Here is a 23818-nt window from a genome sequence, read left to right as displayed (position 1 = left end):
ATGCCTAGTGACAGCTTAATTTATTTAAAACACACACTTCATTATATTACCCTCTTGCCTACAATTCTTCAATTTTAAATTCCTCAAAGGAAATGCCTTTCAATAATATTAATGATTCTGGCATGAAATAAAAACTCTCTCGGGGTGCCTGGGTGGCTCAGTCGGTTAAGCGTCTAGCTTCGGCTCAGGTCATGATCTCGAGGTTCACAAGAGCCCACTTCAGATCCTCTGCCCCGCTCTCTGTCTCTCTCAAAATAAATAAACTTTAAAAAAGAAAGAAAGAAAGAAAGCTCTCTCATCATTTGGCACCTCCATTCCTTTTTTTGGATTTTAGCCACCTTCTATCCCATCACTACCCTAACTTCTAGCCCTGACCCAGCCCTGGCAGCACCTGCAGACCCCAAACAGGCCACAGTATACCCCAGTCTCGGCCCCAGTAATTCACCTCTAGCATGCTCTCCCTTGCTCCTCATCTAGCCACCCACCTCACGTTCATTACAGCTTAAATGGAATCCCCTCCTTCGGAAATCCTTTTCTGAAGTTCCCTGGCCTCACCATTATCTGTTCTTTAGATTCAACAGGCATCCACCGAACATCAGCAATGTGGCAGGCACTGAAAAAAACAAATATGAGCAAGATGAGCTTTGACCCCAAAGAGCTTCCAGAGGCACCACACCAGACACGATTGCGTAATGGTGCTGGTATTTATGAGAGACATGGTTGAATCCTAATCCAGCTCCCTGAGTCTGACCTGTGTGCCCAACCAGAGACTACGTATACAAATAGTCAATGGCCAGACCATATACCATAGCAACACTCTGACCCACAACCTCTGCAGCAGCAGGCCCAGAATAGTCAGGACCAGGTCAGTAACTTCTCTCTTGCGCTTCCTTTCAACTCAAGAACCACCACAGAAAGCCAAAGAAATCACGTAAGATACCCAGCTGCCAGGTAGCCTGCTTCCAGCTTCTCTATGCCAACATCCTCCAGTCAGCACACCTGAGTCCTTCCTTTTTGTTCATTATAAAGCTTTCCCACTCCCCTGCCTGAGTCTCTGCCAGATGCGGATGACAAGTGACAGTGGCTGATGCCCTTGCTATACAGCAAGCTCTGAATAAAGGGCCTCATTTGTTCTTATTTCAGTAGTCTTTATTTTCATAAACCTTAGTACTTGGATCATGTTCATCGGATGCTCTCATCTTGAAATTGGTGTGGTCCAAAATCTCTTTTCTGTCTCTTCACTGTGAACTCAAGGCCACAGACCATGTCAAAATGTAACACCTGGCACAGTGCTTGCCACATAACAAAACCTCCACTACTTTCTGTGGAATAACAATGCTTAAAATTGGGACCATACTAGAACTTTTATTTTCATTTTTTTAATTTACTTGTTTTAAGATTTTATATTTTATATATACAGCTTAAAGTTTATTTACTTTGGGAGAGAGAGAGTGTGTGTGCTAGAGTGCGTGAGTTGGGAAGAGGCAGAGAGAGGGAGAGAGAGAATCCTAAGCAGGCTCCATACTGTCAGCACAGAGCCCAACTTTGGGCTCAAACCTGTGAACCGTGAGATCATGACCTGAGCTTAAATCAAGAGTCAGACACTTCACTGGCTGAGCCAGCCAGGCACCCCTTTAAAAGATTTTATTTTTAAGCAATCCCAAACCGAACTTGGGGCTTGAACTCACAACCCCAAGATCAAGAATCAAATGCTCCACTAAGACTACCAAGCGCCTCTGTACTGGAACTTTTAGAACACAAGATCAGCACTCACTTATCCTCCCCACCCTCAACACAACATTTTTTCCATAACCTACTGAAACACTTTTAATGCTTTTTGTAATAAGCCAGCCTCCTGCTACTAATGTAGGGGTTTTCTTGTCTTTTTTATCCTTGTGTTCCCAGACCCAGCACTTAGAAGCCATTTACGAAATCTTTATTACAGGGCACCTGGGTGGCTCAGTTGGTTAAGTGTCCGACTTCAGCTCAGGTCATATTTCACAGCTTGTGAGTTTGCCCTGCATTGGGCTCTCTGCTGTCAGCTTGGAGCCTGGTTGCGATTCTCTGTTTCCCTTGCTCTCTGCCCCTACCCCACTCGTGTTCTGTCTCAAAAATAAACATTTTTAAAAGAGAGAGAGAGAGAGAGGAAGAGAAAGAGAGGAGAGGAGAGAGGGGAGGGGAGAGGGGAGGGGAGAGGGGAGGGGAGGGGAGAGGAGAGGAGAGGAGAGGAGAGGAGAGGAGAGGAGAGGAGAGGAGAGGAGAGGACAAGAAAAAGAAAAAGAAAAAGAAAAAGAAGAAAAAGAAAAAGAAAAAGAAAAAGAAAAAGAAAAAGAAAAAGAAAAAAATTTATTGAATGGCTAGGGCCACTGAAACCCAACATTAAATACCAAGTTTTTCACAATGTCAGTCATCACACAACTCCAGCTCATGAGATAAATAAATCTTTCCCCTAAATCTGTTGAATACAAATCTCACCTCTCCTTACTTCTAAGTGAAACCTGGTCTCTCCCTCTATGAATCCCATCCCTCACCTGCAATTCTGTCAAGCAAAAGCCTCTCCTTCCATCCAAAAGGCACAGGATAAGAGTACTTTCACTGTTCTACCCCCCCACCCCCACCCCTGCTGTTGTTTCTGTACCACCATCACCTCTTTTCTAGCTCCCATTCACTCCACTTATGCCACACCTTCCTCCCTCCTTTCAGGACCAACTAAAACTTTCTGACTCCCTCCTGTCATGATGAATAAAATCTTAGAGGGGAGCATGGTAGCTGTGGTTTCTGTCAGCTCTCCACGTTTCTGCTTCCACATTTCTTCCATGCAGAACCCAGTCTGTGTAATTCTTTTTTTTTTTAATGTTTATGTATTCTTTGAGAGAGAAGGAGAGAGAACACAGCAGGGCAGGGGCAGAGAGAGGGAGACACAGAATCCAAAGCAGGCTCCAGGTTCTGTGCTGTCAGCACAGAGCCCAACATGGGGCTCAAACCCATGAACCGTGAGATCGTGACCCGAGCTGAAGTCGGATGCTCAACCGACTGAGCCACCCAGGCGCCCCCCCCCAGTCTGTGTAATTCTGATGAAGTTCTGATGGTGCCAACAGCAACACCTACAACTCAACTGTTGGTAGGTGCTGTATCTTCCCCATTCTACAGACTTTAGGTAAGTCAGTGAAGTCAGAGAAATAAGAAGTCCTCCTGAGAGGACAGAGCAGGTGTAAGGATGATTCTTCCATGTTTTTCTATAAACTTTATTATTTTATCTTATTTTAGTTTATATTATTTTATTTTATTTCAGAGAGGGAGAGAATGTGAGTGGGGGGGGGGGGTGGAGAGGCCGAGGGAGAGAGAATCCCAAGCAGGTTCTGCACTGTCAGCAAGCGAAGAGCCTGACCCGGGGGCTTGATCTCGCAAACAGATCATGACCTGAGCCAAAATCAAGAGTCAGATATGCAACCAACTGAGCCATCGAAGAAGTGTCCCTATTCTGTAAACTTTATCACTTGAATCTTTTGATATCTGTAATTTAAAAGATAATAAAAACACTTTAAATAATAAAGATTCTCATTCACCTTCTTGGCCTTCTACCATTCTTACCCAGGCTACTTTCAGATGTGGGTTAATACAACATCCATTTCATTGTTTTGGAGCCTTGGCTACTGGATACTGCTGGAGAAAGTCGGGAGGTAGAGCAATTCACCCTGCGTGTTCAGTGTGGCTCTACAACCTTTCCCTTGAACCGTAAGTGGCTCTAAATTCCCAGAACAGCTATTACAAAACTCGCCCCCTCCTCCTTTGTACTTAAAGAGATCTCACCTTCAGCAAATTTCCTCCGGATCTATTTTTCTCTTCCTATCCTTGCCTGGTCATCTTTAAGTGCCAGCGCTACTGTGCTGTCTAGTTTTTCCTCTCAACTAATTACGTACAAATCCTCACACCATATCCACCTTTTATTTATTTTAACTTTTTTAATGTTTTATTTCTTTAAATTTATTTTTGAGAGAGACAGAGCATGAGCAAGTGAGGGATAGAGAGAGGGAAGGAGACACAGAATCCGAAGCTGGCTCCAGGCCCCAAGCTGTCAGCACACAGCCCAACGCGGGGTTCGAACCCATGAATCCTGAGATCATGACCTGAGTCAAAGTCAGATGCTTAACCAACTGAAGTACCCAGGTGCCCCAATATCCAGCCTTTAATAAATACCTCCTCCTTGACCTCTTCGTTCTCATTTTCTTCAAGACTAACCTTCTTGAAGGGCACACCATCCTCATCACTTCTACTTCCTCAGCTCCCGTGCAGTTCTGAGCCCCTTTAGACTGGCTACCACCCTGTGCAACTGTTCTCTTGAAGGCTCTCATGACCTCACATTTGATTGGCAAATCCAAAGGCCTCTTCTCATTCTCCTCCTTCAACTTGGCATGAGCCAGTATTATGGACTATCAGCTTCTATTTGAAGTTGACTTTTCTTCCTGTTATACTTGATCTTTCATTGGCTGGCTTCTCTTTCTGCTCTTGCCGCTTAAACACAAGACATTCTCTAAGGTCCCACTGTGACCGCCATCTTTTCTCATGATATGTGATGGCCCTTGTTAACCCTCTCTAACTGAGCATCATGCTATGAGGAAAGCTCTCACATCTGTGCCTCTCAGCCCGGCCTGCACTTGTGGAGGGCCAGGTCTACTTCCAAACTACGCTGTCCTCCCCAGCTCTGGTGCCGTACAGGTGCCTCCAGCTCAACATGCCTCAAGTTTGATCTTCTCCCCAGAACCTGCTCACCTCCTCACTGATTTTCCCAATCGGTCAGCAGGGAAGCTCCTCTAGCTCAGGCGCCAGGCTTGAACGATCTTCAGCTCTCCCTCTCCAACCCCGGCCTCGAGTGTCCACATCTAGACACCTAGGAGCTCGACCCCGTGACTGCCCTTGCACCTCCCCTCCGTTCCATTCCCATTGCTGTTTCCAGTTCTGTCACTTCTTTTATCAACAGCAGCCACAGCGTTTTTCTCCTTCCTTTTCTACCAATCACAATGGGATAGACCCACACACAGGCCACAGTGCCCAACCCTCCCGTGTCTCTAGAACCTTCCCAGGCCATTCCCCTTCTTGTACTCTGGACCAAGTGTACTGATAAGATGTTGACTTAGAGGAAACAGTCTGGACATCGTCACTGCCCTAGCTCATACCTAATATTTTACACTTAGGTTTTCCCATGTGAGTTAGAAAGATAAATTTGAATTCAGGAAACATATATATACGTATATGCATATGTATATACACATACACACACATAACATTTTCATATAATATATATACATGCACACACATACATGCAAGAGTGGATAAATAATTCTTACAGATACAAAAAGCAGTCTATTACTCAAATAGTATTTTCACAGTATCCAGTCTGGAAGTTGGGTTTTACAAACTAATTTAAGTTAAATACCCCCATTTCTCTCCCCAGTCAACTCTTACATTGAAGTCTTAACCTGCCATGTGGGATATTAGGATAGGACCTTTAAAGAGGTGACTAAGGTTAAATGCGGTCGTAAGTGTGGGGCCCTAACCTATATGTAGGACTGGTATCCTTCTAAGGAGAGCAAGAGGCCCCAGTTAGTACCTGCACATAGAGAAAAGTCCCTGTGGGGACACCAAGAAGGCAGCTGTAAGCCAAGGAGAGAGACCTCAGGAGAAACTGACATGCTGGCACCTTGACGGTAGACTTCAGGCTCTGGAACCACGAGAGCACAAATTTCTGTGAAGTTTCCCACGCCATACTATTTTGTCAGGCAACCCTAGCTGACTCATATACAGCCTAAGGCCGAAAGAATGGCACTTCTGTAAAGTATAAAAGGTAACTAAGGTACAATTGTGTAAGATATTTATGAAAGAAATACAAAGAAAGCAGAAATGATTTAGATTGGATATAAGAATGTCATGACTGAGGGGCACCTAGGTGGCTCAGTCGGTTAAGCATCCGACTCTTGATTTTAGCTCAGGTCAGGATCTCACGGTTCACGAGATTGAGCCCCACATCGGGCTCTGCACTGACAGTGGGGAGACTGCTTGGGATTCTCTCTCTCTCTCTGCCCCTCCCGCACTTGCCTGTGTGCTCTCTCAAAATAAACTTTAAAAAAAAGTCATGACTGAATGGGGTTGTTGATATTGGTTGCAGGCAATGATCCAAAGGAAAAAAAGACAGTGGAGAGGCACATGTGAGAGCAGATTCAAATGGTGCTTGAAGAAGTTTGCCTTTTCCACACTCTGTTCCAAGGAGGAGTAAAGGTGAAATGCGTTTCATGGTAAAATAAGGTTTGGAAACAGTGGGCAAAGTAAGAGCACTTTGCTTCATTGCAGAATTTCTGGGAGCCTTTTATGAGGTCCACAAAGCACCACGAGGGGAATAAGGCATTATCTGATGACAGAACCCTTCATTTGCGAGACATCAGGGGTGATGCTTCTTCCTAAGGTCATATTTTCAGCGGTGCTGCATCGAAGGAAACTTGGCTACTTTCAGGGACATACCCCTACTGATGTCAGTCATCACCTGGGTCAGTACGGGGGCACAGTTATAGAGGCCTGTACAGAAGGAACCACAAAGTTGTGAGTGATATGTGTGTGCCCTTGAACTCTGTTAACTGTGTGATCTTAAGCAACTTCCTCAGCCTCTAGTCTAGAGTTCTGTTTCCTCATCTACAAAACAAAGACTGTAACAGTGAGTACTTATCTCCACGAAAGGTTTTTTTGCAGATTATATGGCAATAACTGGGCTAACATACTCGGTACATGTTAACTGTCCCTACAGGTTACAGGTCTGCCATAAAGTGGCTTTCCCCAGTGTTAACAACTCTTGATGACATAAGAGATGAATGTAAAGGAAAGCCTTAAAATATTTACCGTTTTTCCATTTTGTTCATGCAAATCACTGTCTTCTACAGGCCAGAGGTTGGTGCATGGAAATAAATCCACCTGTGCTCTGCCACATTTCATGGCAATGCAGCACACCTACGGGCAGAAGAGCAGGTGTGTGTTCACCCCCTCCCTGCCCTGCTCCTTTTCAGTGGACCCGTCGGACCAACTCAGCCAGTCCTACACAGCCACCTTCACGAGAGCTCAGGTATTTACAGCCTGAGAACCCTGACTACCAAATAAAGACAACAACGGAAAAGAACAAAGAGCTTTATTTTCACATCACTGTCCTCGTTTCTTGGACATGTTGCTAACAACCTGACAACGTGTCTCTACAATCCTCGATTCCTGCACTGTTCAACATATCAACACCTTAAGGAGGAAATAAGCAGCTTTTCTCTTAAGCCCACTGGGCATGGCAGGAAGGTGGCCAATTCCCGGTCCCTCTCTTCCTCCCACCCTTCTCTCGGGGTCTCCATCCCACAGGAAGGGATCCAGGTGGGTCACTACCCTCATGTGCTACTCCATCCTCATCCCTGGATCCCTCTAGGGGAACAAAGAGAGACAACTCCTTGTTCCAAATGGAAGGCCTGAAAACCAACCAAGCTTTCAAAAACAAAACCAAAGGCCTGCAAAGCAATGTGGAGGCATAGCTGTTCTCCATATGCTATCACTTTCAATGCCCCCCTGGGAGGTTTCTCCCTTTACTGTTGTCATGAGTTTTCTCATCTTTCACAATGGCAGAATTAGATAAGAAGAATTAACCAAAACTAGAGAAAAGAAAAAAATCTAACCCTGTAGAAAGTGCCTTAGAACACCAGAGAGATGGACAGCAATGGTACTGACACCCACCCCCCGCCCCCGACCCATGCTGCCCTCCACTTCCTGTGCCCAGTCCCACATACTGACAGTGCCCGCTTTCCTGACACTCAGGAATCAGCCCCTGCAGGGCAAAGTGTTATGAACAAGGGGCTAGAGAGCCTTAGGAGAGCCGGCCCTGCTCTTGCTCGTCAGGTGGCAGCCTGGGCTGGCACTGCGGGCACCACCAGGTGAGCCTCTGGAAGCCGCCTGGAGGCCCAAATGCCTCTTTCATAACCTGGTGCCCGACGGGGCACTGCTCCTTCTGGTAGACCTGCGTGTGCTGCTGTTTGCCCTGGAACTTGCCCCGAAGCCAGTCGGCACTGAACTCCACCACGTGATCCACCAGGGCCTCCAGATGCGGAGGACTGAGGAGGGAACCAAGAGAAAGGGGATGGATCCCAGCTCTGTACAAGGCTTCGTTCTTAATGATGTTCCCTGGGAGGAGGCAAGGAGAGGGCAAGGGAAGGAAAAAGAACACATCCATGAGGAGCGCGGTCCGCAAAGTTAGCAGAGCAAACTGAAGCTGGTCGGATGGCGGCAGGGGGCTCCTCCAGGAGACCTGGAGCCAGCTCTACCACGGACTGGAGGCTCTTGGGCAAGTCACATATCCTGAGTCAACTTCCTGTCTACCAAGCGGGTTTGCTAATACTTACCTTTAAGGTTGCTGTGAAGACGGAATGAAGTAAACTTAGGCATGGTCCATGTTACAGCAAAGAGGTTATCAAAACAGGCTATGGAACCTGACCATCTGCCTTTGAACCCCTGCTCAACCAGATCCTAGCTATGTAACTCTGGCAAGTTCCTTAACTTCTGTAAGCTTCATTTTCCTCAGCTGTAAAATGGGGCTTGGTTACCTGCTTTTGTGAGCAGTAAACGAGAATTCTCTCTCTTTCTCTCTCTCTCTCACACACACAAGCACAAATGCTGAGCACTGTGGCTGGTACACAGAAAATACTCAATAAATATTAGCTGTTATTATTTAAAATGTTAAGCATAATGCCTGAAGTAGAAAGTGTTTAAGAGGTATTATTTCATTATTTTTCTACTGCTGCCACATTCTCTGAAGTCAGCCTTGAGCCCTCCTTCCAGAATCAGTTAACTGATTCTCTTCAAAATGTTCCAGCAGCGCACTTTCTTTAATCTCTACTAGGCATTTGCCACAATCTATCTTAAGTTGTGGTGACCTGAGTCCATGCTCACCGGGCCATTAATAACCTCCTTAAGAGGGGAAGCTGAGCGTGGCAGAAGGCAAGTGTTCAGCATGTGTGGACTGGATGGATGACCAATTCACTGGCAAACCAGTTTCACGGCTCAGCTGTACCATTTATCTGCAATGTGTCCTCTGCTTTAGTTGCTTCATCTGAATAAAGGGAAAAGTAATAAGTAACTATCCTACAGAGAAACAGTAAGAATGAAAGCACGTGCCTGGCATATTAGAGTCACTTGAAAAAATGTTGGCTGTTATTACTATGGTTAGTAATAATGACTAGTTAGTAGAGCATTAGCTCCCGCTATAAATATCCCAAAGGCTACTTGTAAGGGTCTCTTTATTCCTCAGGGCTCAGGGACTCCCACAGTCTTACTGTGAAAATGCGAGGCCGCTGTCTGGTGAGCCCCTGGGCCTCCTCCCTGCTCACGAGGTGAGCTGTGGCTGTGGCAGGCAACACGAGGCCTCGGCTATGAGGTGATTTTGTCATCACCGGCTCGCTCGATTGCCTCAGCAGCCAATCACAGGTGCATTTATTCTTTTGCTGAAGCAGAAAGAGCAGTAAGTTTTTCTAGTTCAGGCTGTTCTAGTTTTCACAGTGCTCAGCTCTCCCCGCCTCAAAACGCTCACAGTTTCATTGCTCATGACCCCTGCACAGAGAGAGGGAACCTGCTTCCTCGGTCATGTCTTTTAAGCTCCCAGAGGAGGCCTGAGGCTTGTGTGCTTTGGCCAGCAGGCAGCTCCACCTGCCCAAGAGAGGCCCCACCAGCGAACGCGGTGCTCTACCTCAGCAAACTGTACAGCTCTCAGTTCCCAGCAGATACCGATCAGGTGATCGAGTACCTGCCGGGTGCCAGGCACCGCACCAGGCAGTGGAGCATTCAAGGAGGAAGAAGACAGGGCTCCTGCCCCTTAGGAAGTTACACTGGACTGTGGCCACTGGCAGACTCCAGCTTATAATATAATTAGGATACGAACTCTTCAGCTAGGAGAGAAGTTAGAAATTGCCTAATCTAACTCCCTCAGTTTAAAGATGAGGGAAGTGAAGCTGAAGAGATTAAATGACTGCCTCAAGACCAGCAGTACTGGCACACTTCGGGGGGCGGGGGGGGGGGGAGCAGGGGGTGGGTGGTCTCCTCCCTCTCCCATCAGTCATACCTAAACCAGAGAAGTATCTTTGGTCCAACAGTGTATAGCAGACAGGCTGCTCCTGGCTCAGAGCTTCCAAGGCTCGTGCTCGATGGAACTTTTCGGACAAGATGTCAGAAGCGGGTATGACCACTGGGGAAGGGCTCCAAGCCATCTGACAATTATAAAATGCCAGGAAGCCACCACCGCCAAAGTACAGGACCAACCTGGGAAGAAAGAAAAGATCGTAAGTCCATACAGTTCAGGGCACGCATACACACAGTTCCCACTCGAGAGTCAGGCCAGATGTCCATAGTGCTCTCACTCCACAGTCAAGATTAACCCATGGGGCACCTGGATGGCTCAGTCGGTTGAGTGAATGACTTCGGCTCAGGTCATGATCTCCTGGTTTGTGGGTTTGAGCCCCGCATCAGGCTCTGTGCTGACAGCTCAGAGCCTGGAGCCTGCTTCCCATTCTGTGTCTCCCTCTCTCTCTGCCCCTCCCCCACTCATGCTCTGTCTCTGTCTCAGAAATAAACATTAACCAAAAAAAAAAAAAAAAAAGATTAACCCAGGGAAGCTAAGATCCCAAAAGAGAAAAGGGATGGCTCTGCCAGCATCAGAAAAATCTCAGGGCTAAATGCGGTGATTAAAAGAAGACATCTGTATCGCTTCATTTCTCTGATCATAGCAATACATGTTCACTGAAGACAATGTGGAACACACAGAAAAGTCTTAAAGCCCAGCAGGTGTGGCTACCTGCACAAAACACAGTTTGTTAAGAAGGACAGAGAAATGAATGCTAAAGAGGTACCACTCCCAGTCCAGGCAAGATTTACTGAGAAATCCATACCCACACGTACTCCCAGGGGCTTCCTGAATTCCAAGGACAGAGGAGAAACTTTAGGAACTTTGATAAAGAAACAATGGGTTACTTTGTGAGGGCAGATAATCAGACCACAACCGGACTCCACATCTGAAAGGGAATATCCACATATCTGACGTAGCTGGAACCTTATGTGGAAGTGAAGGGACAACTTCAGAGGAAGAGGACTCAGAGACACATCTACCATAGCAACTGAGGTTAACTACTCAAGGAAGACTAACTGTCCAATGGGAATGAGAGCAGCAGGGACCTCAAGCCAAGGGGAGATGAAAAGGGGGGGGGTCATAAGGGGCAGCACTGGGTTGTGTAATATTTATTGTGAGATCTAAGCGGACTATACAGTAGCACACCGGAGAACTGTAATGTGTTAGGAAGGCATTCTTGAATCAGAAGATACCCATGTTCATGTGTTTTTAATATTAATTAATTTACCTACACATAATTAATACTATTATATAGTTAACAACCTGGAACTAAGGTTCTAAACGATCTCAGCAAACGCAGGAGATAGGGTGGATATGACAAGAAAAGCAGCAGTGAAGTACAAACATTTTAAAGGTCTCCTCTCAGAAGGATGAAGAAGAGTGAGCAAAAAACCAGTTTCAATAATAAGGGACAGGTGTCATTCACTTAATGTTGTTTAAAACGCAGTCATTATTAGCTAAGAAAAAACACAGGTCTAATTTAAAGTCAAGATTATTAGCAATAGAAAGGAGATGAACAGAAGCACTTCCAAATTAACAGGAGTTAAAAAGAGGAAAAAAAAAACTTGAAAAATCCAAAAGAAGGAAAGAAACAAGATAAAATAAAATGGCAAATGGAAGAAATCCAAATACTGCGGCTACCCCATTCCAAAACACAGTTTCGGTTTGACTTTACAGAGATACCAAAGCCGGGGCACCTGGGTGGCTCAGTCAATTGAACATCCGATTCTTGGTTTTGGTTCAGGTCACGATCTCATGGTTCGTGGGTTGGAGCCCCGTGTCGGGCTCTGGGCTGCTGGTGTGGAGCCTGCTTGGGATTCTCTCTCCTTCTCTCTCTGCCCCTCCCCTGCACACACTCTCTCTCTCTCAGAATAAATAAGTCAACTTAAAAAGAAATAAGATACGAAAGCCAGATGTTCACCGTTTATAAGAAACATACCTAACATCAATGAAAAAAGCATGCCTATAACTAAGTGGAAAAAGACCAAATGGGGGGCCAACCAGAGTAGCATTATTCACATCAGGAAAGGCAGAATTCAAGATTAAAGACAAATAGAATGTATGTTATTATTTAATAATAAAGCTGCAAAGAACCTATGAGAGTCAGAGACTTTGATGCCTTGAACAAAAGGGCAGCAAACACATAAACACACTAGAAAGACAAGGAGAAACTTTATAAAACCACAATCACCCTAGAGGATTTTAACACTCTTCTTCCCACATTTGGCATATTAAATAAAAAAATAAGCAAGGATAGAGAAAATCTGAGTTTTCAAAGCAATAACCTGTTCTTAAGTTTCATAATGTTTTACGTTGATCTTCATTTGTGTACATAAAAATGTAAGCAAAGATCAATGATGTGTTTGGCTACAGATCTTAACAGAGGCCTAAAGTAGAAAATTTACAGGCTGACTGTCCTGATCATAATCCAGTAATAAAATGACAACAAAATGATGACCCCACTCAAACATTTGGAAAATGAGTAGACACTCTTCCCTTATAGAGTATATAAAACTAGTATTATTTATTTGAAAGACGAACAAAGTTGATAAAACTCTGGTAAGCCTAATTAAGAAACAGAGTAGGGTGGGGGACAAAGGAAAATATAAAACATGAAGAATAAAAAAAACAGATATGACTTGGCAAGAGAAGATTTAAAGAAAAGACCCCTGGGGTGCTGGTGGTTCAGTCAGTTAAGCATCTGACTCTTGATTTTACCTCTGGTCATGGTCTCATGGTTTGTGGGATCGAGCCCCATGTTCAGGCTCTGTGCTGACAGCATTGGAACCTGCTTGGGATTCTCTCTCTCCCTCTCTCTGACCCTTCCCTGTGCACAATCTCAATCTATCTCTCAAAATAAATAAATAAAAAGACCCCGAATAGCCAAAGTAACGTTGAAAAAGAAAACCAAAGCTTGGAGGCATCACAATTCCGACTTCAAGCTGTATTACAAAAAGCTGTCATCATCAAGACTGTATGTACTGGCACAAAAGCAAATATGTTTATTAATGGAACAGAACAGAGAATCCAAAAATGGACCCACAAATGTATGGCCAACTCATCTTCAACAAAGCAGGAAAGAATATCCAATGGAAAAAAGACAGCCTCTTTAGCAAATGGTGTTGGGAAAACTGGGTAGCAACATGAAGAAGAATGAAACTGAACCACTTTCTTACACCATACACAAAAATAAACTCAAAATGGGTGAAAGACCTAAATGTGAGACAGGAAGCCATCAAAATCCTAGAGGAGAACACAGGCAGCAACCTCTTTGACCTCAGCTGCATCAACTTCTTACTTGACATGTCTCCAGAGGCAAGGAAAGCAAAAGCAAAAATGAACTATTGGGACCTCATCAAGATAAAAAAACTTCTGCACAGTGAAGGAAACAATCAGCAAAACTAAAAGGTAACCAATGGAATGGGAGAAAATATTTGCAAATGACATATCAGATAAAGGGTTGTATCCAAATTCTATAAAGAATTTATCAAACTCAACATCCCCCCCACACACAAAAATAATCCAGTGAAGAAATGGGCAGGAGTCATGAATAGACCCTTTTCCAAAGAAGACATCCAGATGGCAAATAGACACATGAAATCTTTTGTTGCGAATTTATTTAGTGGCATTATTTTCCCTGCCATTATCTGCGATTGTGCACATACTGTGTGGCTTAAAATATTGAGACTTGCATAAAGTAAGGGCATCATAATAAGAGTAAACTTAATCTTCATTATCTGTCTTCTGAGAGTGCACAGGGGCTTCAGCCTCAGCCTCAGGACTACCTGGTTGTCCCTTCCCACAGTGCTGAGATGTGCATTCTGATTTGTAAGTTTTCTTTTTAAAAATTTTTTTTAACGTGTATTTATTTTTGAGACAGAGAGAGACAGAGCATGAACGGGGGAGGGACAGAGAGAGAGGGAGACACAGAATTGGAAGCAGGCTCCAGGCTCTGAGCCATCAGCCCAGAGCCCGACGCGGGGCTTGAACTCACGGACCGCGAGATCGTGACCTGAGCTGAAGTCGGACACTTAACCGACTGAGCCACCCAGGCACCCCTGATTTGTAAGTTTTCAAGGTCTCAGGACAAATTATCCATTAAACTCTGACCAACATATTTTACCCCCATGGTAAAAAATGTATAATATATATATGCTATATCTATAGATCATATCTACAGATCTATATATCTATAAGCTTTATATATACATATACACATATATATAAATATAAAAGAATCCAGCCAAGTGTGAGCACTTCTGCAAGGCCATGAGAATGCACGTTCTCCGTGACCAGCAATGACTCCTTTGGGAATCTGTACTAAGGAAATAATCCTGGAAATGGACAGAGACTTACACACCAAGGCATTGCTCTCACAGTGCACTAGTCAAGCCATAAAATGTCCTTCAGAGCCATCCCACCTTCAGGAGCCACGCCTGTGGGGGAAGTTCTTCCCTTTTTCTAAGCTGCCCCAGTATGTTTCCTCCGCTCTCTGAGTAGAGACCACAGACTGCTGTCTACTATGGGTAGACACAGAAGTGTCTTCTCTCTCCTAGGAAGTGTGCAGCTGGAGAGCAGGGAGGATAGCCACGTGAGTGAGCCCACAGAGCCTAGCCCCAAGCCTGCACGGGGGCACTGGGTTAAATACTGCAGAGCCACAGCCCACAGCCCACTCAACCACTCCATTACCTTGGAATGGGGTCCCTCCAGTCACCCCTCTTGTTTGCTTTCTTCGCTCTGGAGAACTCGTTCATCCAAATGCTGCCAAATAAACCAAAGCTGACCTGCAGCCACCTCTCAGCACCTTCTGTGGGAGTGTCTCCCCGCAAACACTCCAAACCGTTGTCTCCACTGGGAACAACACGCTCCAGGGACTGAGAGGACCGGTTGATTTCCCGGCTGCTGGGCCCCAAGGCCTGCTTTTGGTCCTCAGCCTCTTCCTTCTTCTCTCCTTCCTGCAGAGGCTCCGGTAGTGAGTTGTTGCCAAGGGACCCAAGTTCTTCATCTGGATCAAATCTAAGGAATAATTTCTTTCCATGGACCTGAGAAAAATGAAAGTGATCTAAGCCTTTGCTATGGAGTTGTGTTCTCCCCACATTTGTACAGTCAAACTTAACCCACAGTGTGATGGTATCTGGAGGTGAGGCCTCTGGGAGATAATTAGGTCATGAGAGTGAAGTCTTCATGAATGGGATTAGTGCCCTTAAAAGAGACCCCAGAGAGCTCCCATACCCCTTCCACCAGGTGAGGACAGCAAGAAGGTGGGGGGTCTATGAACCAGGAAGCAGGCCCTCCCCAGACACCCAAGCTGTCTGATCTTGGATTTCCAGCCTCTGGAACTGTGAGAGATGAATTTCTGTGGTTGATAAGTCACCTCATCTGTGGTATTCTGCTAAAGTAGTCTGAATGGACTGGGACAGGCTTACAGCCCCAAAGAAGGGAAGATGAGAAAAGGGGTATGCAGGTATCTCTTTGAATGCAAATTTATCCCTTTTTGCCTCTTCCATGAAGCTCTCCAAGTTGAATGTTTTGAACTTGCCTTTTGCTCTCCACTCAAAAGGTGTGGGCAGTCAGCACACAGTTTTCAAAGTGATTGAAAGCAGAAGACTTAGATTAGCAACGACACAGATCCATGCTATACAGCAGGACCCCCCTAGGATTCCTGAGGGGAAATGCTTTCACGGATTGGCTAAGAAGTAAATGCAAACTGTCATTCTTGTATTTAATTAATACCTTTTCTTTGTTAGAAATAGCCAGCACACACACCATACAAATCGACAGCAGCTAAAGTACTGTATTGTGTACACTCTAAATATACAATGTATTTTACACATCGTAAAAATTGGTACTTCTCAACTCACTGAAATTGGGTTTAGAAGAAACCACAAGAGAACTCACAATAAAAAACTATAATCAATAAAAATGGAGTATCGATCAACAAAAACTGATCCATGAATCAAACCATAAAATGTATATAAAATGTAATAAGGAAAAGAATTCACCTCATCCCAATGAAAGTGATTTCAGTAAAAGAGGAGAAAGGGAAATGTATGTAAAAGAATGTTCCAGCTGCTTCATATTCTATTTTCATATTGCTAGTCCTAGTATGTAATATGCATGTCCAGCTTCCAAGATGAGCCAGATCTGCATGATTTGAAATTCAGGCAAAACCAAAACACCCGGCGTCAATAATGGAATTGCCTATGTTGCTTTTTCAGCCACCCAAAGTACGTAGAGATCACACAGTTCTGATGTCATCTCCAATTTGTCAGTGAGTATACACATTATAACTGTAGTTCTTCGAAATCCTCTCCCTAAAAGAGGGCATTACCTTTCTAAATAATTCCAGAATAACTCATCTGCAAGTCTGAGCACGGCAGTTTGTTGCCACATATTAGAAACAGCTTTAACTGAGCTACATAAAAAAGTGAGCAAGAATTAAGTGGGCAAAAACAGGCTTTGTTCCAGAAAATACCCTCTTGATGAAAATTCACCAATGTTGGTATAATGCTGTATCTGTCAAATGCCCCTGAGGATCAAAACATTCATCAGGTCAAAAAATGCCTAGGTCAAGACACTGTTGGCAATTTCTACTGTCCCTCTTTTAAATTCCTGTGAAATTGTTGTTACTTCAATTAACTGACCATTAATTGAGCTTATACAATGTGCCAGGCAGTGCGCTAGGCTCTGAGGGGCATACAGATGAGTAAGTCTCCACTCTTTCCCTCTGGAAACTCATTATCTCAAAAGGAAATTCTTGACACATGCTACAACATGGATGAACCTTGAAAACATTATGCTCAGTAAAAGCAGTCACAAAAGAATCCATGTTGCATGATTCCATATATGTGAAATGTTTAAAAAAAAAGGCAGGGGCAAATTTATAGAAACAGAGAATAGATTAATGGTTGTTTAGGGCTAGGGGTGGAAAGTTGGGGTGAAATGGGGAGTGACTGCTAACAGGCACAGGGTTTCTTCCTGGGGAGATTATAATGTTCTCAAATCAATTGTGGTGATGGTTGTAAAACTATGTGAAGATACTAAACACTACCAAATTGCACATTTTAAATGGCTGAATTGTATGTTATGTCAATTATATCTCAGTAAGGCTGCTACAGATTTTTTTTTTAATTAGAGGATTGGTTAAAAGTCTAAGGGGGCGCCTGGGTGGTGCAGTCGGTTAAGCGTCCGACTTCGGCCAGGTCGCGATCTCGTGGTCCGTGAGTTCGAGCCCCGCGTCGGGCTCTGGGCTGATGGCTCAGAGCCTGGAGCCTGTTTCCGATTCTGTGTCTCCCTCTCTCTCTGCCCCTCGCCCGTTCATGCTCTGTCTCTCTCTGTCCCAAAAATAAATAAACGTTGAAAAAAAAAATTAAAAAAAAAAAAAAAGTCTAAGTATGTAGAGGGTTTGGATTAGATCTCCCACTCCACCCAAAAAGGATGGAATAGAAACATTAACAGCCATGTAAGGACTCAATACTTATCCCCCATGCACTCTTTCTCAGGCAGCTCCTGGAGTGTGTGCTTTGCAAAATGAGAGGGAAAAACAAAGAAGATATGGAACCTGGTGTAGGGAGACTGTTGACTGCCTCCCAAGCTCCCTCTCTCCTCTTCCCTACTGACAAACCTGCTGAATTATGGGAACCTCAATATTCTCAGCTAAAAATCTCTGTCTCCCAGACTCCCTTAGAGATGGGGCAGCCAGTGATACATATGCAGGAGTGGTCAAATGTGGTTTCCAGAAAAGCTCTTTAAATCAGGTGAACCATGGAGAGCCTGGGTGTCTCAGTCAGTTAAATGTCTGACTCTTGGTTTCAGCTCAGGTCATGATCTCACAGTTTGTGGGATGGAGCCCTGCATCAGGCACCGCACTGTTAGTGAGGGGGCCTGCTTGGGATTCTCTCTCTCCTCTCTCTGCGCCTCCCCCACTCTCTCTCTCAAAATAAATAAACTTAAACAAAATAGTAAAATAAAACAGGTGAACAAGCAGCTTTCAGGTCCCTTCTGCCCTATCCCTCTTTCTTCCTGCCTAGAATGTAATGGCTGGAATCCCAGCAGCCATGTTATCATCATGAGGATGAGGGTCACACCCCAGGGAGGGGAAAGCAGAGAACCTGATGCCTAATGATCTTGTGTTGTTCCCATACCACTCTGGACTGCCTCCTCTAGACTTCCCATTATGTCAAGGAAGTGAAGGGGGGAGCGGGGGACGGGGGGGGGGGGCAGGGAGGAACCTCCAGACATGAATAAGCTGTTCTTCTGAATCTGTCATGAGTAATCAAACACAATTCCAGATATAGAAACTGGAGAACCAACAAGGAAAGACAGGGAAAGTGACATGCCAGAAAAACAGGTGGCACAGAGTGGGGCCAATCTTTTCCTGCTTCATCAGCCCACTGTTCTCATTCCTGTCTGTAACTGCTTCAGAAACCTGAAATGCCCTTCTTTCCTTTTGGTCCATCGAAATTCCTACATCCTTCAAGGTCCAACTCAAATCCCACCTCCTTCATGAAGTCTTTTACTCTAGGCCCCAAGGACCTCTTCTCTGTTGAGGCCCTCAAATGGGGCTTAATCATATGCTCTTCTCCTTCCCGTTCACTGTTACCTAATAGTTTCCTCTGTTGTCCATCCAGGTCTTACTTTCCAAATTTGACTCTTGGACCCTTAGGAGGGATGTGCAGAGAAGGAAGTGCAGTGATGAGAACTTACCACCCACATGCCAGGCTGTTCCCCAAGGCCATGTCCCGCAGGGTTCTCAGGCTTCCACAACACCCAATTTCTACCTTGGTTTTCTAGGAAACTGGCTCCCAGTTCCGTCTCAAGATTTCCTTTTCCACACATTCTTCAGTCCACTCAGCCATTCCATATATATTCTCGGAGAGTTAGTTCTGTGGCGGGCACGGGCTAAGTGCTAGTGATCCAGAGGTGAAAGGATATAATCCTGCCCCTGCAAACCTTGCAGTGTAGCATCTGGTCAAAGAGTCCAAAGGCTCCCGTGGGAGGAGCACAGACCTGGAAGTCAGGGGACCTGGCTTCCAGGTAGCTATGTCAACTTGGGTTGAGAGTTCTACCTCTCTGAGCCCCCATCTCCAAACGTTGAAAATATACGTGAAGTTCTAGAAGACCTCTTTCAGTTCTAACCAAGAATGGTTTTATAACCTGAGGGGGGTGTGTGAAGGGTAAGGTGGAAAAAAGAGAATTAGCATTTATGGAACACCTATCTGTGCCAGGCATAAAGTCGGTTTAATACAATTTTAACTTGTAAGTGATTTATCCCCATTTTACGATTGCAGAAACTAGAGCTAAGAGATTAAGCAATTTGCTTAAGAGCACACAGCTAAACACCAGAGCTAATTTATTTTTTCTGTAGGTAATTACCATATATATGCCTCCTAAGAGCAGGCACTCAGCTTAGTGCTAGGCATACAATACTGATAAGGGCACAGGCCCTGACCTATTTATCTGTCTCCTCCATTCAACAAGTAAAACAAATTCAATTGGAGGGCTCCCCACCTCCCCCCTCCCCGCCTTTCAGGGTGGGGGGGGCCTGGAAGCACAGAGAAGTCTCTCCCCAGCTTTAGAGCAGGCAGGCCAGGCTTCTCAGAGGATGTGATGGCAAGGCTGAATCCTGAAAATGAGGAATTACCATGGTCACATGAAGGGATAGGAATGGGGCAGATTTGGGGGAAAAAGGAAGACTTGCCCAAGCAGGGGAGCAGCATGTCAAAACCCTGAGCAAGAAGGATTGGTAGAGGAGCTCCAGATAGTTCAATATGATTGGAAGTGAGATTTAGGGCAGGGTAAGAAGCAGGCCTAGAGGAAGAGCCACAAGTCAGACCACAGGAGCCCTGGGACCCTCCGTGAGGCAATTCTGACTTATGCTCAGGGCAAGGATGAGCCAACTGGAATCTAGATCAGAAGGCTATGCTCTTTCAGAGGAGAGGCTGCATGGGGTCTTAGCGTGGCTGTCTTGGGCTCAAGGAAGCGACAGCATGGCAAGTCTGGAGATAAATTTTTTTTTTTTTAATGTTTATTTATTTGCGACAGAGAGAGAGAGACAGAGCATGAGCAGGGGAGGGGCAGAGAGAGAGGCAGAGAGAGAGAATGGGAAGTGGGCTCCAGGCTCCTAGCTGTCAGAGCAGAGCCCGACATGGGGCTCGAACTCACAGACCGCGAGATCATAACCTGAGCCGAAGTCGGACACACAATCAACTGAGCCACCCAGGCGCCCCTAGAGATAAATTCTACGGGAGTCACAGGACATGCTGATGGAGCCAGCCCATTTATGTGAGGTATCAAGCCCAAATCAACTCACCTGGTTGTCTAGGAGCCACAGGGACTGAAAGCTGGCAGGGTTTAGCTTCTTACTGCTGCCCCCTGTCTTGACCACCTGCTGCCCCACAAAGGGGGAGACCAAGTGGTGGAACTTCCTCACAGATGGTCCTTCTGGCATCCCTGCAGGCAGAAGTGGGGAAAAGAAGCTAGCTTTTCTCTAGCATTTTTTATGGGTGCCAAGTTCCAAGCAGCTGTGTTTTGCCATCAGCTTGAAGAGTATAGATGGCCAAAAAGAGAGTGTGGCTGAGAAGAGGGGTCAGATCAAAGAGAAGGACGAACTGTGCCAGGGTGTGGGCCAGTTCCCCAGTAATGGCCCAGTTTCCTTCTCCTTTCTTCATGCAGCAAACTTGTTACACACCAACAGCATGCTAGGCATCACATCATGGGAGCCTCCACTTTGCTCCTGTGGCGGCGGCTTGGACGGGAGCTGGCCCTAGGTAATTTGCCTGCACTGTGGGCCCCAGACTCCTCTCCACACTTTCCCTGTCCTCCCCCTTCAGCAAAACCAATTATTCCAACCCACTGCTGCTGCTTTCTCTCCCCACTTTTAGGGGAGAAATGGTGATGGAAGAGAAGGCTGTAAGGGACACAGAGACACAGATGTGGATGTGGTCTTCCCAGGACCACCCCACTAGTAGGGGTTCTGTGTGTGTGATGACAAATACAGAGCTCAGAACCATGACAAGTGCAGACAGGGGGTCATGTTCGTTCCGAGCAGGGAGAGGCCACATCCAGCTTAACTACAGATAATTATTCCTGGCAACTGCAAACAGCTGGGGTTGTTTTAACCCTGATCCATGGTTATCTGTGACCCCCATCTCTCTCTGCCCCCAATCACCCAAGTTCACTCAGAGTTTACGTATAAACATTCAGATGTCTGAGTCTGAGTGGCCTGTACCCAGGTTTCCTGCAGCTAGGAGTCCCTCCCCACCCCACCCCTCCCCTTAACCAGGGAACACTACTTAGCCATCCATTTCCTCACCTGCACAAGACTCTGTAAGTTATGACAAAACCCCAAAGAACTAAGTAGGTACCTGGCATGGTGGGAGCTATCGTATTTCAGCAGTTCTAAAAAACATTTAAAGTTTTCCAAAATGGGGATGCCTCTTACTATATGCACGCTTTCTCATAGTTTAATTAGCAGCACGTTCAATAATGTGTATTTTAAATTTGATGGTGCTTTAGATTCACTAAAAAGTAGTGCTATTTCCCTTAATCAGGCCTTCAAGATACTGGAGAGGCTTTACTGACAAAAAGTTCTGGATTGCAAGGAGACCTGCCAGACTGGAGCGGGCCTGAACCTCAACCAGCTCTCTGTACCCAGGCCATCTCCAACGGAGTAAGTTTCTGGAAAAGCGTCCATCTGAAATGCACTTACCCTTTGAAATTTCTTGACACAGGGGCGTATTTCTTTTAGGTATACTTAAGGAGATGTAAAACTGGGCAGCAAGTTACCTCTGCCATAGCCTGAAGGGACCAGAAGGGGAAAGGACAAAGATTTGATGGGGACATCTTGCCTACTCTCAAGGCCCCTCCTCAGAGAGGCTAACTGCCGTGAGGCTGGTTAATGGCTTCGTAGCCGAAAGAGGCAGCAGAGAGGGGCTTCAGGGCGTCCTCCCTTCTTGAGGTAAACCACTCACTCCCCGAGGGTGGCTCTAAAATGGCTACTTTTCCCCAAGTCTCTCAGGGTGAGGCAGGGAGATGGGCAGGCGCAGAGACAGGGCTGAAGGGCACGGAGGGGAGCCTCCCAGGGGTAAATGCAGGGACGCACAGCGGTAAACAAACCAACCAAAAAATTGGGCCGCGGGTGCGGATTCCGGAAAGGATGCTTCTAAAACTGTCGGTCACTGCGTCGTCGCGCAGGTAGCTGGTGACGACCCCGCGCAGGCCGCGGGGAAACCGGGCATTCCCGGCCGCAGGGGCTCCGCGCACCGCTGCGCAGGGGGCCTGCGCCGTCCCGGCCTGCTCCTCCCTCCCCGCAGGCGCGGGCCACGGCGGGGGCGGGCGGCGGAACTCACCGGCTGCGGCCCGCACCCCTCAGCCCGCCCCAGGACCGCGGCGCCGCTTCCGAGCACAGGACGGAGAGGACGCGGAGGCTGGCGTGCGCCCGGCTCTACCCGCGGAACGGCCCCGGGAGAAGCAGGTCCAGATCCCGAGGCGGGGAGGGGCGGGGTAGCGCCAGGCTCCTCCCCCAGGGGGGCAGGGCTCCGGTGTTCGGCCGGGGCGTGTGGTGGAGCGGGACTCCGCCCCCGAGAGTGGGGGGGTGGAGAGCGCAGGGGGCGGGGCCCTGCTCTGGCTGGGGAGGGCGCGAGGCTCCTCCCCTGAGGGGGTGGCCGTGTGTTGGGCGTAAAGGGCGGGAGAAAGGGAGGGAAGGGCACAGAGAGGCAGATATCGAGCACCTGCAGGAGACCAGCAAACCGCGTTTAGGAACGTTTATTGTCTAATGGAGACAGGCAACTATAGTGAAAAGTTAAATTCCTGAATAGGAGAACTTTGGGTGGTTCGGGCAAAACCTTTTTTGAGTTGATTTCGCACGGCGTCCAAGCTTAGGTCATTTTGGAAAGGAAACAAGTTTCAAGAAAGTCTCATGAAATTTTTAAAGGGGGGGATCTTTCACTTTACATTATTTGAATATTATTATTTAATTTTTGCCCTAAGCAAATTTTGCTTTAAAATTAATATTTAAATTTTTATTTCAGAGAGTAATAAAGATAAAACGGTAGATTATTTAAAAATGAATGTTCCTTTGTTAGTTCTCCAAAGAGGATGGGGAGCCAGCACTTTCCAAGAAGACAGCAGGGAAGTTTGGGGAAGAGCCAGAGCAGGTGTTCTGGAAACTATCCAGGATAGCAGGCACCATAGACCCTGGCCGAGAGGATCCTGAGGAGGACTTGGCCAGCACGGGAGACAGGCCCAGTCCCTTACCAGATGGTGTCTTTCTGACTGAGAGGGAACGGCACAGGTGGCCTTCTACTAAAGGGGATGGGGCAGGAAGTGAGGAGAGGAGGGCTAGGGAGGCTTGGGATGCTGAAGTTCCTCAGCATGGAGGGACCCTGGAGATGGGATGAGGTTTACAGGTGCTGAATTTCCAGGTTGGAAACTGGGATCCCCTGAGAACCTTCTAGTCTCCCTCTTTGTATATCTGGCCTCTTCTGGAGAACAGCCTCACCATCAGGATGCCCCCTGCTGTAGGATCTGGACAAACAGTAGCTTCTGGAGCCCCTAAATCCCCATTCTCTAGACTCTGGCTGAGTTAGGAAGACAGACGCAATCATTGCCTCAGCTCTTGGAATGAATGGTGCC

The 23818-nt window shown here is 46.3% G+C and overlaps 1 protein-coding gene across 3 annotated transcripts; it reads right to left on the bottom strand.

Moving 5' to 3' along the window:
- Positions 1 to 7151: 7151 nt before the first annotated feature.
- On the bottom strand, positions 7152 to 22690 carry NEIL2 (nei like DNA glycosylase 2). 3 transcript variants are annotated; one of them, XM_006930763.5, is made up of 5 exons: positions 22534 to 22690; positions 20496 to 20635; positions 14873 to 15225; positions 10124 to 10320; positions 7152 to 8193 (listed from the first exon to the last, which is right to left on the bottom strand). In XM_006930763.5, exons 2-5 carry the CDS (start codon positions 20631 to 20633, stop codon positions 7880 to 7882), a joined length of 1002 nt encoding a protein of 333 aa, XP_006930825.2. In that variant the 5' UTR covers positions 20634 to 20635; positions 22534 to 22690; the 3' UTR covers positions 7152 to 7879. The 3 variants fall into 3 exon arrangements, with proteins under 3 accessions (XP_006930825.2, XP_003984892.2, XP_006930826.2); XM_003984843.5 differs by lacking the exon at positions 22534 to 22690 and adding an exon at positions 22305 to 22524; XM_006930764.2 differs by lacking the exon at positions 22534 to 22690 and adding an exon at positions 18890 to 19068 and having other exon boundaries at positions 20496 to 20634.
- Between the last annotated feature and the right edge of the window lie 1128 nt (positions 22691 to 23818).

This window comes from Felis catus, chromosome B1 (genome assembly GCF_018350175.1).
Source record: "Felis catus isolate Fca126 chromosome B1, F.catus_Fca126_mat1.0, whole genome shotgun sequence".
Lineage (NCBI taxonomy): Eukaryota > Metazoa > Chordata > Mammalia > Carnivora > Felidae > Felis > Felis catus.
Note: the sequence above shows the minus strand (reverse complement) of the source record. Positions and strands in the feature narration are given on the sequence as shown.

Coding starts and splice junctions, on each gene's coding strand:
- NEIL2 (XM_006930763.5), bottom strand. CDS start 20,633: ATGCCAGAAGGACCATCTGTGAGGAAGTTCCACCACTTGGTCTCCCCC. Junction 15,226..20,495: donor TGTGGCTCCTAGACAACCAG/GTGAGTTGATTT, acceptor CATTTTTCTCAG/GTCCATGGAAAGAAATTATT. Junction 8,194..10,123: donor AAGATACTTCTCTGGTTTAG/GTATGACTGATG, acceptor GCCTCCTCCCAG/GGAACATCATTAAGAACGAA.